This window comes from Elephas maximus, chromosome 4, assembly GCF_024166365.1.
Source record: "Elephas maximus indicus isolate mEleMax1 chromosome 4, mEleMax1 primary haplotype, whole genome shotgun sequence".
Lineage (NCBI taxonomy): Eukaryota > Metazoa > Chordata > Mammalia > Proboscidea > Elephantidae > Elephas > Elephas maximus.
In genome coordinates this window covers 155,530,873-155,543,614 of record NC_064822.1, presented here as the reverse complement: position 1 = coordinate 155,543,614, position 12,742 = coordinate 155,530,873, and the positions used below count along the sequence as shown (strand labels likewise).

General features: G+C 36.0%; 1 protein-coding gene across 1 annotated transcript; it reads left to right on the top strand.

Moving 5' to 3' along the window:
- Positions 1-233: 233 nt before the first annotated feature.
- Positions 234-8,129, top strand: LUM (lumican). The gene is made up of 3 exons (XM_049884035.1): positions 234-569; positions 3,201-4,088; positions 7,359-8,129. Exons 2-3 carry the CDS (start codon positions 3,221-3,223, stop codon positions 7,511-7,513), a joined length of 1,023 nt encoding a protein of 340 aa, XP_049739992.1. The 5' UTR covers positions 234-569; positions 3,201-3,220; the 3' UTR covers positions 7,514-8,129.
- Positions 8,130-12,742: the final 4,613 nt, after the last annotated feature.

Here is a 12,742-nt window from a genome sequence, read left to right as displayed (position 1 = left end):
CCAGGCACTCCTTGGAAACTCTATGGGGCAGTTCTACTCTGTCCTATAGGGTCTCTATGAGTCAGAATCGACTCGACGGCACTGGGTTTGCTTTTTTTGGTATGATATATGAACCCTTTAAATGAGGTCTGAGAGAATTGTACTTAATTGTTGCCACAACCAGAGAAGTAAAGAGAGTTCGGTTTGTAAAAGAAATGTTCTCACTGTCAATTGCCTCATTTGCAGCAGGACTCAGTTTGTGGTTAAAAGCTATGGTATTTGGGCTAGTTAAGCCCGTCTCTCTCTTCCATTCCATAGGGAATGAGTAGGGCTGTCCTTTCTCTCCACGTCCACCTGCACTTCGTTAGAGAGCTGAGCTTTTACACGCCACACCACGAGATCCCCACAATGAAATAACTCCATTCAGAGACTGGCGTGACTGGGCTGGTTCCCCCCTCCCCTCAGCTCTTGTATCACTAAAAATCTGGCAGCCAGTTCCGTCCCGACAGAGTTTACAGCATATATTGGTGGATTCTTGTCCTTAGTGCATCTGCTTTAAGAATTAAGGAAAGCAGTGTCAAGACAGCAAGGTAAGTGCTGTTTTAACTGTAGCACTGGGGATGCTGACTGTTTGGGACAGTATTTATTGTAACAGGAACAGAAAAAATTCCAGAGCAACTTTGCCAGTGGGTATTCAACAGTAAATCCACAGTTTTTGAACTTTTACTTTCACGTGTTGCTTAATAAGCTTTCCATGTTTTATGAATTTGAGATAAATTGTATACAATGTATGCTGTATTCCTTGGCAAGGGAAGTTATAAAAAAGCTTCAAGGTGGGAATGAGAAAAATATATAGACTCAGTGTGGAAAAAGCATGGAAATTAAAATGCTTGTTTATGCTACTTTGTTATGTATGTTAGTACTGTTAGAACCTCACTGAGCAGTAAAGAAAGGAAGTTTTAATTAGTCTTCAGAGTATTTTGCAATAGATATTGTTACAATTTACAATGAGAATTTGTCTGTTGTTATAAAAGCTAAAGGCTTAGACACATGGCTTGCTTATTTCTAGCCTGTTAAGATTTTAAAGATTTGGTTTTTGAATTATGCCTTAAAAAAATGTTGTAAAGACATTCTGGGAAATAGGATTTCCTTTTTGAAAATAGCATTTTCTATAGCCACAGGTATTGGAAAACACTTGGGAGAAAGGACATTGTGCTTTTGCTTCATGGTGAAGTCATTATATGGTTACAAACTCTTTGAATTCAGAGCTCTTGTTTTTACTCTGACCAAAAGTATGGATGTATTTTTTCATTACTATTCAATAATCAAATTTTAGTTACCATGACTATTTTGGTGAAAATCCAATTTAAAATAAGATGGGAACTTATTAATGAAGCAAAACAAATCTGCACAGTGCTGACGTCCTGTAACTTATAAAGAATTCTAAGAACATGTCATCCTAGTCTTTCTGGAGCTATTCAGTTGTTGTCATGGCCAAGTCTTGTCAACTAAGTAAATGACCTCCGTCATCATCTTAAGGAATAACTTCCTAAGGACCTGGCTACATATGGTATATTGTGTCAGCAGTATGAGTGTCTCTAACAACTTTTCTGAGTATTTAATCTGCTGAAATCAAGTACTTTATAATGCCAAGTGAAAACACAGAAAAGATGCTTAAAATTTCTGAAAACAAAAATCCTACTTAACTAAAGCTACCTAGACCCAAAAGAATGTATCATACTTCTTACAGGAAGGTATAATATTCTATGATGTCTGTTGGAATATGGATTCTTCTTCACATGAATTTATGAATTATTTCCCTCCCAGAGTTACCAATTTATCCTCAGCCATAACTCTTCATTCTACAAAAGTTCAACTTTTATGCCCTGGTTTCTTTTCACCTAAATTGCTGATCTTTTATGTCCCCCAAGGAATTGGAAAATATTCTATTGATCCTCATGTCAGAAAAATGTTCATTTGAAAAGATGACTATTACACATTGTTTTACATTTATAGTCTCAGTTTTATCTTTCCACACAAAGGCAGATCGACCAGTAATCAAGGTACACATGGGATTAATTGTGTTGTTTTTACTAATCTGTAGTACATGATTTCACATGGATTTCACCACGTCAAAGATGTGGTGAAGAACATGTGAAATCAATTAGTAAGTAAGCACAAGTAAGCCTGTGCGTACATTGCTTATTGGGAAATCTGTCCTTGCTTCCAGACCTGGTTCTTAGTGTCAGTACAGACTTTGTTCAATTCCCACCTCCCCCTCTGCTTCTATGATGTGGTGCCACCAAAACCCAAAAATAAATTAACGGTTATCTTCTTAAGTTTTGACATGAAGAAAGTAGGGAACTTGGAAGTTATTAAGAATGAAGCAAAATTTAATTAAAAAATTAGAAACAAAACAAAGCAAAAAAAAAAAAAAACCCTCTTTACCAGTTATCTCTCTTGCTAGGTTTAGAAATTCTTAGAATTTGTGACCTTTTCCTAATTCATAATTTACCTTTACTAAATGTTTTTTGAATGTTAGTTTCAGAACACAGTTTTTCAATGTACCTGAAAGTATGGAATATATAACAGAAGTTGGAAATGTATGCTAACAAACACCCACACCAAAAATTTCTGTTCCCCTCCCTCAGAACCAACAATAACCAGATACTTTAAAAGAATGTACTTCTCCTAACTCCTCAAATGAGAACAACTTTCCCCTCAGGCAAAACCTCAGATTGTCCATATTCCCAGTGAAGTCCTTCTTAATGAGATATTTTAATTGACATTGAATGGTAGGGTAGAGTGTGCAGTTTACAGTTGTACTTCTCGTCGCATTTTTCTGGTTTGAGGGGTGTTCTGAAGTAGTGGCTCGTTGGGATGGTGGCCAGTGAACACTGTCCAGAGGCCTCTTGCTGGAAGGCATTTAAATAAGGAAGGAGCTAGAGAAGTTGACTGGAACAATTAGACCTGACTCACCCCAGAAGGGGGCGCACATGTCTGCAATCTAACCTGAAACCTGTCCTCCACTGGACAGGCTATAACTGAGCACCCTCATCCTCACTCATAAGTAAAAATGAAAAAGACATCATTTGATGACCAAATAAGCACTGTAAACTAGCAAAATGCACATTCGTGAATGAATTTAGCATTGCAAAATTAAATTTCCCTTTCTCGAAAACATATTATTTTATAATTATATATGTTTTCACCTTATTTAGGAGTCAAAGCACTTGCGAAAATGAACCTGAGTACATTCACTCTCTTGTTGGCATTAATCGGTGGTGCCAGTGGGCAGTACTATGAAGATTATGAATACTACCCCATAGGAGTCTATGGGCCCTCATCACCAAACTGTGCACCAGAATGTAACTGTCCTCCAAGCTATCCAACTGCCATGTACTGCGATGACCTGAAACTGAAAAGTGTGCCAATGGTGCCTCCTGGAATCAGGTACCTTTACCTTAGAAACAATCAGATTGATCACATTGATGAAAAGGCCTTTGAAAACGTGACTGATCTGCAGTGGCTCATTCTAGACCATAACCTTCTAGAAAACTCCAAGATAAAAGGAAGAGTTTTCTCAAAACTGAAACAACTGAAGAAGCTGCATATAAACTACAACAACTTGACAGAGTCTGTGAGCCCACTTCCCAAATCTCTGGAGGACCTGCAACTTACTCACAACAAGATTAGGAAGCTCGGCTCCTTTGAAGGACTGGTAAACCTGACCCTCGTCCAACTTCAGCACAATCAGTTGAAAGAGGAAGCCATTTCAGCTGCTTTTAGAGGCCTTAAATCGCTGGAGTACCTTGACTTGAGCTTCAATCAGATAGCCAAACTGCCTTCTGGGCTTCCTGTTTCTCTCCTGACTCTCTACTTAGACAACAACAAGATCAGCAACATTCCTGATGAGTATTTCAAGCGTTTTAGTGGACTGCAGTATCTGCGTTTATCTCATAATGAACTGGCTGATAGTGGAATACCTGGAAATTCCTTTAATGTGTCATCCCTTTTGGAGCTGGATCTCTCCTATAATAAGCTTAAAAACATACCAACTGTCAATGAAAACCTTGAAAACTATTACCTGGAGGTCAATGAACTTGAAAGTAAGTAGAAAGCTGTGCTCGCTTTTGAATGATGCATCCTTAAGTTTATAGAAAAAAAAAAAAAAAAGCTGGGCAATACAAATATTGTGTCTGGGCCCGTTTATAAATAAAAAATTGAAAAATGCTGGGAAAATATCTTCCTAACTGAAACATAGGAGAATTCTAGCACAGTAAATATATTTAATGTCTGACTTTTCTTTGGAGTATCCAGATAAGGAAAGGTTAAGATCATGGAATTTAAACTAATTTCTTTAAAAATAACATTCTGTGTTTTCTCTTGATATTTACCCATTATTATTTGCCTCCTTTATGACTTAGATTTGTGTCCTACATTTATTTCTTAGCAGTGTCTTGCTGAGGAAGGAACAAACAAGTCCAGAAGAGGCACTGCTAGCAGAGGTTTTGACACCACACTCTGGCTTATCCCCAGAGCAGAGCCTATATTCTTATGGTCTTCCCTGACGTCTTTACTTGGTACCCAACATATTAGTCTCTCCACGTTACTCTGACCACCACCTATCTCTGCTATCCAGGTGGCTATGGCTTGTGTAACCTTTACAGTTCTCTGATGAGGAAGATTAAGAAGGAAAGGAATCTGATGGTGGGAAACAACAGCTCATTTTTAAATCAGTATTACATAGCCCTTTTTCTCGATTGTTTTTTTTTCACAGTTTCTCCTTCCCTTCTTTTGCTACAATAGTTCATTTCTTGTTTGTCTTCTATGATGGGATTTGACCTGGTCTGCTCAGACAGTTTATGTGCTTTTCCAGAACCTTTTTCAATTTAAGCAATACAGATTATGGTGGGAAATTGAAATTGTCTACTCCCACCATACTCTTTAAAAAAGTTTGGTAGAAAAGAAAAGCCTTGATTCATGGATAATTTTTGAATTTCATTTTTGAAATTAAAAACAGTTGAGAAACTGATTCACACATAAAATAATTATACATGCTAAATAATTTATTAAAATTGAATCTTTATCTGACAAAAGTTGGGTCCCTTGTACTGTATAATGATATTGACATTGTTATGAGAAAAAACATAGTGTACCTTATGAATATGATACTTCATAATACTGCGACAGTTTCATGTAACTCCTAGTTGGGTTAGGGTGTTCTAATGAAAGAAACCATGACTGCAAACTCTGAAAGTCACACATTCTTTGTTATATCTGGACATCAGCCAAAGTAAGGGCTGGTGCTACTTGACTGTAACACAATATATAGTCAAGCTCTCATAGCTGAACCCCTATGGTTGTTTCCAGAGAAACATTCATTATGTGACAATATATGATCCCACACTGTAAACATTTGTGGTTAGGAGGAAGGACATTCTAACAGGCCAAAACGCTAAAGGGATTTGGGATGGTTGACAGCTGAAGAAGTTCTCTAGATATGGTAGGTAAGCCACAGGATCTGGGCTACTTCCTTTTCTGAGCTAGAAAAGAGAGGGATACAGATACAGGCACATTCAGAAGTATAAAGACCAGGCCTCTTATGAGTAAAGGATGGAACAATTAGTGTGGGAAATGGTTAGCACAGCCTGTGGGAAAAATGCCAACTACCACTCTGTGCCAAGCTGAGAATGAAAACACAGTGTAGCCATTTCAAAATGTGTAGTTATCTTTCTTCCTTCTCCTTGACATTTGGTCAGGCATTCTTGTTGTCTTTCTTTGTATTCATCTCCTTAATTTAGGTTATTTTTCCAGATAGTTATCATGCATATCAATTACCCACATTCTCTTAAAATAAAAAGAGCCCATTGATGATTCTGTAATATTAGGAAATATATGTTGTTGTTGTTAGGTGCCATCGAGTCAGTTCCAACTCATAGTGACCCTATAGAACAGAGTAGTAACTGCCCCATTGGGTTTCCAAAGAGCAGCTGGTAGATTTGAACTGCCAACTTTTTGGTTAGCAGCCGAACTCTTAATCACTATAGCCAAAAAACAATTTCTCATATTTCAAAATTGTGACTCTAAGCATTGATGTAATCACAACTCTTCCACATACAAATTAACACGGAAAAGAGAACAAATGAATACACCAATTTAGGGTGGCACAGATGGTTAAGCAGTTAACTACTAGCTGAAAGTCTGGCGGTTCAAATGCACCCAGTGGTGTCTCTGAAAACAGACCTGGCGATCTGCTTCAAAAAGGTCACAGCCTTGAAAACCTTGTAGAGCATTTCTACTCTGTACTCATGAGGTCCCCTTGAGTTGGAATCAACTCGACAGCAACTAACAACAACATATGGTAAAAAAAAAAAAAGCCAAACCCGTTGCCTTCAAGTTGATTCCCACTCATAGAGAACAACACTGTGAAATGCTTTACATACTTTAAATTATTTAATTTTCATGCAACACCCTGAGGCTAATGAGAACCTCAAATAAATGCTCCAACTTCACCCAGCTGGTAAGTGGCAGAGATGGAGTTCCAATATTTGTCTAAGCCATGTTTTTTTTTTTTTTTTTTTCCATAATTTCTCAGAGGTTGGCTTCATAAGAAAGATCACTAGAATTATACTGATGAGTTATTTAAGATAGCATCTTAAAGGAAAGAACTACAGTGTGTATGTTTGGGTTTCCATTGAGGTCTTTGTTAACTAGTCTGAGAATGAAAGATAACAAGCTAAGCAAAGTTAATTCGAAATAGACTTGAGCAAACAGCAACAGTTTTTATGTGCGCATAGACAAGGAAATCCGGTAACAGTCTTAGTTTTTCATTTGTGGCAGCTTGATCACAGAAACAACATGGCTCAGATGGTGGTCATCCCATAAATTGGTTTTTGTCTTCGAGTTATCATTGTCTTGGTGGGTTGGTGATGGAAGACTCTTCAGAGATCATCTAGCTAACATCTCTTAATTTAAGGAGCAAAAATCAAGGTTAATTGATGAGATTGTCCATACAATAGCATCAATCCTACATTTCTTTAAGCTACAGTAAATATCTCAAAAGTGTTCTTGGATAATACCATATATTTATTGTCTTCTAAAATTAATTTCTAATAATACAATAAAGAAGTTATGTTTCTTTGAAAAATTTCACTGAAAATCCTGATCTGCAATGGTTGCTCTTTAGTAAGTGTTTTATGTCACTTTATCAGCTGAAAATATGCCTTGAATAGTTTGCAATTCAAAGATACATATTACAAGTGACTATTCTAAATGGGAATGAGTCCTATTAAATGGTATTATCGACTTGAGGAGTATTTTGTCTTACTGATAATTTTGAGTCAGTTGATTAAAATTCCTCATTCTCTATTTTTCAGAGTTTGACGTGAAGAGTTTCTGTAAGATCCTAGGACCATTAACGTACTCCAAGATCAAACATTTGCGTTTGGATGGCAATCGCCTCACCCATACTAGCCTGCCGCCTGATATGTATGAATGTTTACGTGTAGCAAATGAAATTACCGTGAATTGATATCTTCTAATTTCAGATATATTGAGGTGTATCCTGGAATAACACTTTATGGCTATGATTTCTTGTGTCACTTTTCATAGTATCATATTTTAATGTTTCTTACTTCTGTGAATTTTAAATTTTGAGGGAAAGTGTTTTGTAAACATTTTACCACTCATTTTACTAGAGAAAAGATGAAAGGCAGGCCTATTTCATCACAAGCAGACTCCAAACTTATCACTTTATTTGTAAATTTAGTATTTTCTAGATGACTCCTATCAAATGCGATATATAGCCTTATACTGGTTGCATGGAAGTCAGCCAAGTTTTCTAATCTCTAAATCTTAACTCAATGTAGCAAAAAGCATGGATGACATACGGATATTTTCTATTTTGAACTAAATCTTCGCAATATATTCAAATTTGTTTCATTAAAAAATAGATGGTATATCTTGAGACCAATAATTTTGCAAAATAACATGAAACCAGATACATTTAAAGAAGTATTTTTAGTATTAAAAATGTACATGCTTACCAAGTGAAACTTTTCTAGAATTATTTTTCACTCTAAGTCATGTGTATGTTTCTTTTTTGGTTATTTGCATGTTATGTTTAACAAGCTAATAGCAAAATAAAACATAGCAAAAGGCATTACTGTGTTCACTTTTTTTGTGTGAAATGCATTTCTCTGGTATATAAAAACATAAAAGAATAGATTAGAGGTCAAAAGGTATCTCTAACCTACAGTGTGTTACCAAGGTTAATATAGAATTTTCTACTAAATAGTTTATTTACTTGCACCATCCATTCAGAAGGAGTTTTTAAATACATCATACAATATGTATTTCTATTTCACAACTTGTTTGATTATTTTCAATTATTCCCATTCCTGTTGTTTTTACAAAGGAGCCCTAGTGGTGCAGCTGTTAAGTGTCTGACTGCTAATCAAAAAGTCAGTGGTTTGAACCCACCAGCTGCTCAGCAAGAGAAAGATATTGCAGTCAGCTTTCAGAAAGATTATAGCTTTGGAAATCCAATGGGGCAGTACTACCCTATCCTATAGGGTCGCTATGAGTTGGAATCAACTCTATGGCAACGGGTTTGGCTTTTTGTTGTTGTTGTTGTTTTTACTGACTCATATGCCATTGCATAAATTAAATAAGAAACTGGTATAAGAACTCAGCAACCACCACTTGGTCATTAAGTAAAAAGTGGCAGAGAAGTTTGAAACCGTTGAATGACTGTAAGTTTTTTGAAAATAAGACTTTACAAATCAGTTTGTCTTGAAGCCAATGTGTTTGGATCATAGAGTTTGATTTTATAACCTAGTAATAACAGCTCTCAGTTTTCTATACATAGGTATCAACTATTCAATACAATGGCAAATAGTAGGATATGTAATTTATAAAAATAACTTTCATTTTGCCTAGTTAACAAGAAATTCTGTATTTGGAGGAAAATGTCCAGTCAAAAATGTATTCATCACATATGAATGTTTAGATAGTGATATATGTGTCCAAAACAATGACTATAACTCTCTAAAGATAATACATTTTAAGAGAATATGTTTAGTGGCTTTATCTTATAGTAAAATGGCCTATCATCCAAGGACTATCATCAAGACTGAGTTGACTGGTAGATGTTTGAGAATGGTATTATATTAACTGGGAATTTTCGGTTTTCTTGTCTTTTGTACATAAAGGTAGGTTTCTTGAGCTATGAAGCACTTAAAGTCTCTTAGAGTCTATTTTTTCATCAATAAAACTGTACTATAAAAGAAATTAAAATAAATTCCCTTTCCCTATCTATGAGAATTCACCATCTACCCTTTGAAACCTACTCTCAAGTAAGCAGTAGAGGATGTGCCATAAAATCTCTTTCACAAAGCATTTGATGGACTTAAAAGAGCTTTGTCTCTTTATGTTTAGGAAAAACATACCCTCTTTCTTAGCTGATGATCTAGATCCTAATAAGCCTGTGATTTATCTTTATCCAAAGCATTATACCATTCTGAAGCCTAAAAGGCAAATCTGTATTAAAACAGTAATTCCCTTTATAATTAAGGTCAGTTGAGAAGAACCAAATTAAGCAGACGTACACTCTCTTATCTCTTTAGATTCTTTTTTCTCAAATAGGCTAAGATGGCTGATTTTAGAAGCATCTGAGAAAGGCACTTGCTGGATTCTATTCTGAAATAGTCCCACTTTCTACATGCCGGACCTCATTTCTCTGTGCTAATCTGGAGACCAGCAGCTTCCTGGGCCAGATGATTTAGGATTCACATTGATTAAATTTTCAAATGGTCAACAACAGCGTGAATTTAAAATAGGAAGTTCTCTTGACCACCTCCCTAACAAGAAGGATTTTGATATTGTCCGTTTCTGAATAAAGTGGCCCATGGATGGAGTAAAGCAAAGGTACAAATAGGTTCTTTCTTTCTGAAAACTGACTCACTGGAGACTTAAGGGTATACCCTGATTTGGGGAGGGGAGAGGGGGAAAAATAAGGGAAAATCCCTCTTTGTTTCAGACATCTGCACTTGAAAACCAGGGCTGGGCCTTTTATGGTGAAGGAGACCTATAATGTAGTCAGGCTTTGAGGTTGGTGAGGAATTATCATGCTCTAATAAGTACAGAAAATACAGATGAATAATAGACCACTAAATGAGCCAGAAGAATGCTGATTTCTTAGTGAAAAGTTCTCTAACTGGTAATAGCTATGTTTTTGGAAATACTGGAGAGTTTAAAAGGTTGGTTTTACAAAGAACTATTAATTTTTTCCTTGTGATCTTTTCAGTTTTGGATTCCAGCTTTTCCTACAACTGTAATTTTATCATAATGATGGCCTTAGATTTTTGTTTGGTTGGATTTTGCAACCATCAGAAATTCTTACTTACTAGTAGAAGAAAACGCTCATTCTTATTTAAAGTGAACTCCTAAAGGAACTTTACTGCCAAGTCTAAAAATTTATATAAAGTAAAAATGTTATAAAATTTAAAATGGACATGGCAGAAGTATATGGAATAAGTACAAAAACATTTTTATAATATCTAGCAAGTTATATTTATTCACTCATTTAATAGATTTTGTTTTCAGATAAGGCCTGAGAAGTTGAACTATAGCACGTGTAGGGAGAAGTAGAAATTTAAACAGCGTAAAATGAGTCAGGTCCTATGCATATTAAATTTTCTTTGATGTCCCAAGACTTCACTTTTACTGAGCAATAGATTCTTTTGACCCAAAGATTATCATATACATATGTGTCTTGCCACCTGAAAATACACCTATAGTTCTGTGAAAGAGAAAACATTCTATGTTTTAAAAATGTTCAAGAGTCTTAACTATCTGATCCTGTGGATTCTCTTTATTATCTGTTAAATAAATTCCTTCCCACCCCCACTCCCACTGCTTTTTTCAAGACTTGTTCAATTTTCATCTCAATTTCTGAAGATTCTCACCTTTTAACTAACTTCACCATCCACAGTGTTATCAGAGTGGTTTTCTAATATTAAATGAGGTCTTTTACTATTTACCTGATTATTCAATAACGTGCCAGTGGAAATTGCATTCAAGATGTAATCTAGGTTTGTCGCGCTGCAGCATAAACAGCGTCCCAGAATATCAAAGGCCCTTTGTGATATGATCCTGGTTTACCTCTTGAACCTCTTCTTTGGCCAGGACTTGCCAGGCCCCCGCCCCCGCCCCGCCCCACATCATCTTAAGTTGCTCGAATTGCTTCAACTATATTGACTAGTTTGTAGCTGATTATGTTCCCATTCCTGTCAAAACTGCACTTTGTTCCTAGGATTCCCTATACCTCTTCGACTTGGCAACAGCAACGTATCTTCCAAGATTCACCTTAAACTACTTGTCCTTTTATCATAAACCCCTTCTGAATCCTCAGGTAAGATTAATATAAATCCTGCATCTAAGTTTTGAGCTAGAATTAATAACTCCAGCTTGCTTCCATCTGCATTTTTCCATTTATTTATTCAACAAATATTTGCTAAATTCCTACTGTATTTCAGAACTGGCTTTATGCCCCCGTGATACAACCATCAACCAGATCAAAGAATCTTTGTCTGAACAAAATTGACATTCATAAAGGATTCAAACAATAAGCAAATAAACACATATTCTGTGACATGCCCTCAGGTAATGGTAAGTACTATGAAGAAAAAAAAAAAAATTCCTGAAGGGACCTGAGAACATAGAAGGGAGAGGAGGCTATAGCAATTTTTGATTTTTGAAGGCCTACCTGGAGAAAAGACTTAATTGTAATAACATTTATTTAATGTTTATCACATGTCAGATACCTCAGGGGATGTTCTTCGTGTATTCTTTTAGTTCAGATAATATCTATAAGGTACATTCCTACTTAGGGGAGAAAAACCAGGACTTAATGTCAGACATATTTTAAGTGTCGGAACCCTTCTTTGAGCCCAGATCTCTATTCTCAGAGTGTGTTCTAAGTCTGTAAGCTCCCATGGCTTCACAGGGAGCTTAGATATGTTTACATGTGCGTCTTCGTAAATTTTCTCTTCTAAACCCTGATAAAACACAGTGCCTGGCAGTAAGCTCTTAAGACATGGCTGTTGCATAGAGTTACTGGAACAAACTGTGGGGGTAGGAATGAGTAAGGAAGTTAGTTGTGAGACAGGCCTTTCCTGGCAAGCCTCAGTACAATTGCTTCTGTTTTGCTTTCTTTAACTTTACACACATCATTTCAGTTTACTTGAATTCATGGGATCATCGACTTCACTTTACTAAATCCGTTTTTAATGGCATGTTATTTATCCTAAAACTAGGGATGTAGGATATAGGAATATTAATTTATTTCCTCATATCTCATTGACAATTTTTTTTAATGAAACTTCAAAATACATCATAAATATAAATTTACCACCACTAGTCCAATCCCCTGTCATCTCTTTTCTCTATTAAGACAATAGCTTCCTATCTTGCATGCTACAATCTATCATTAAACAATGGCCAGAGTAAGCCTTGAAACACATAAATCATATCATGTTCTACTCTAACTTAATTGCCTGCAATAGCTTCTCATCACACTTAAAATTTGAAGCTCTTATCATGACCTTCAAGGGTATGTTCCTTTATTATTCTTCTTGCCCACTTTCTAAACACACTGGTATCCTTGTTCCTTGAACATGCCAAATATATATTTCCCATAGATTTCTTTGCATTCGTCTCTGCCTGTACCCCAGATATAGATACAGCTCATTTACTCACT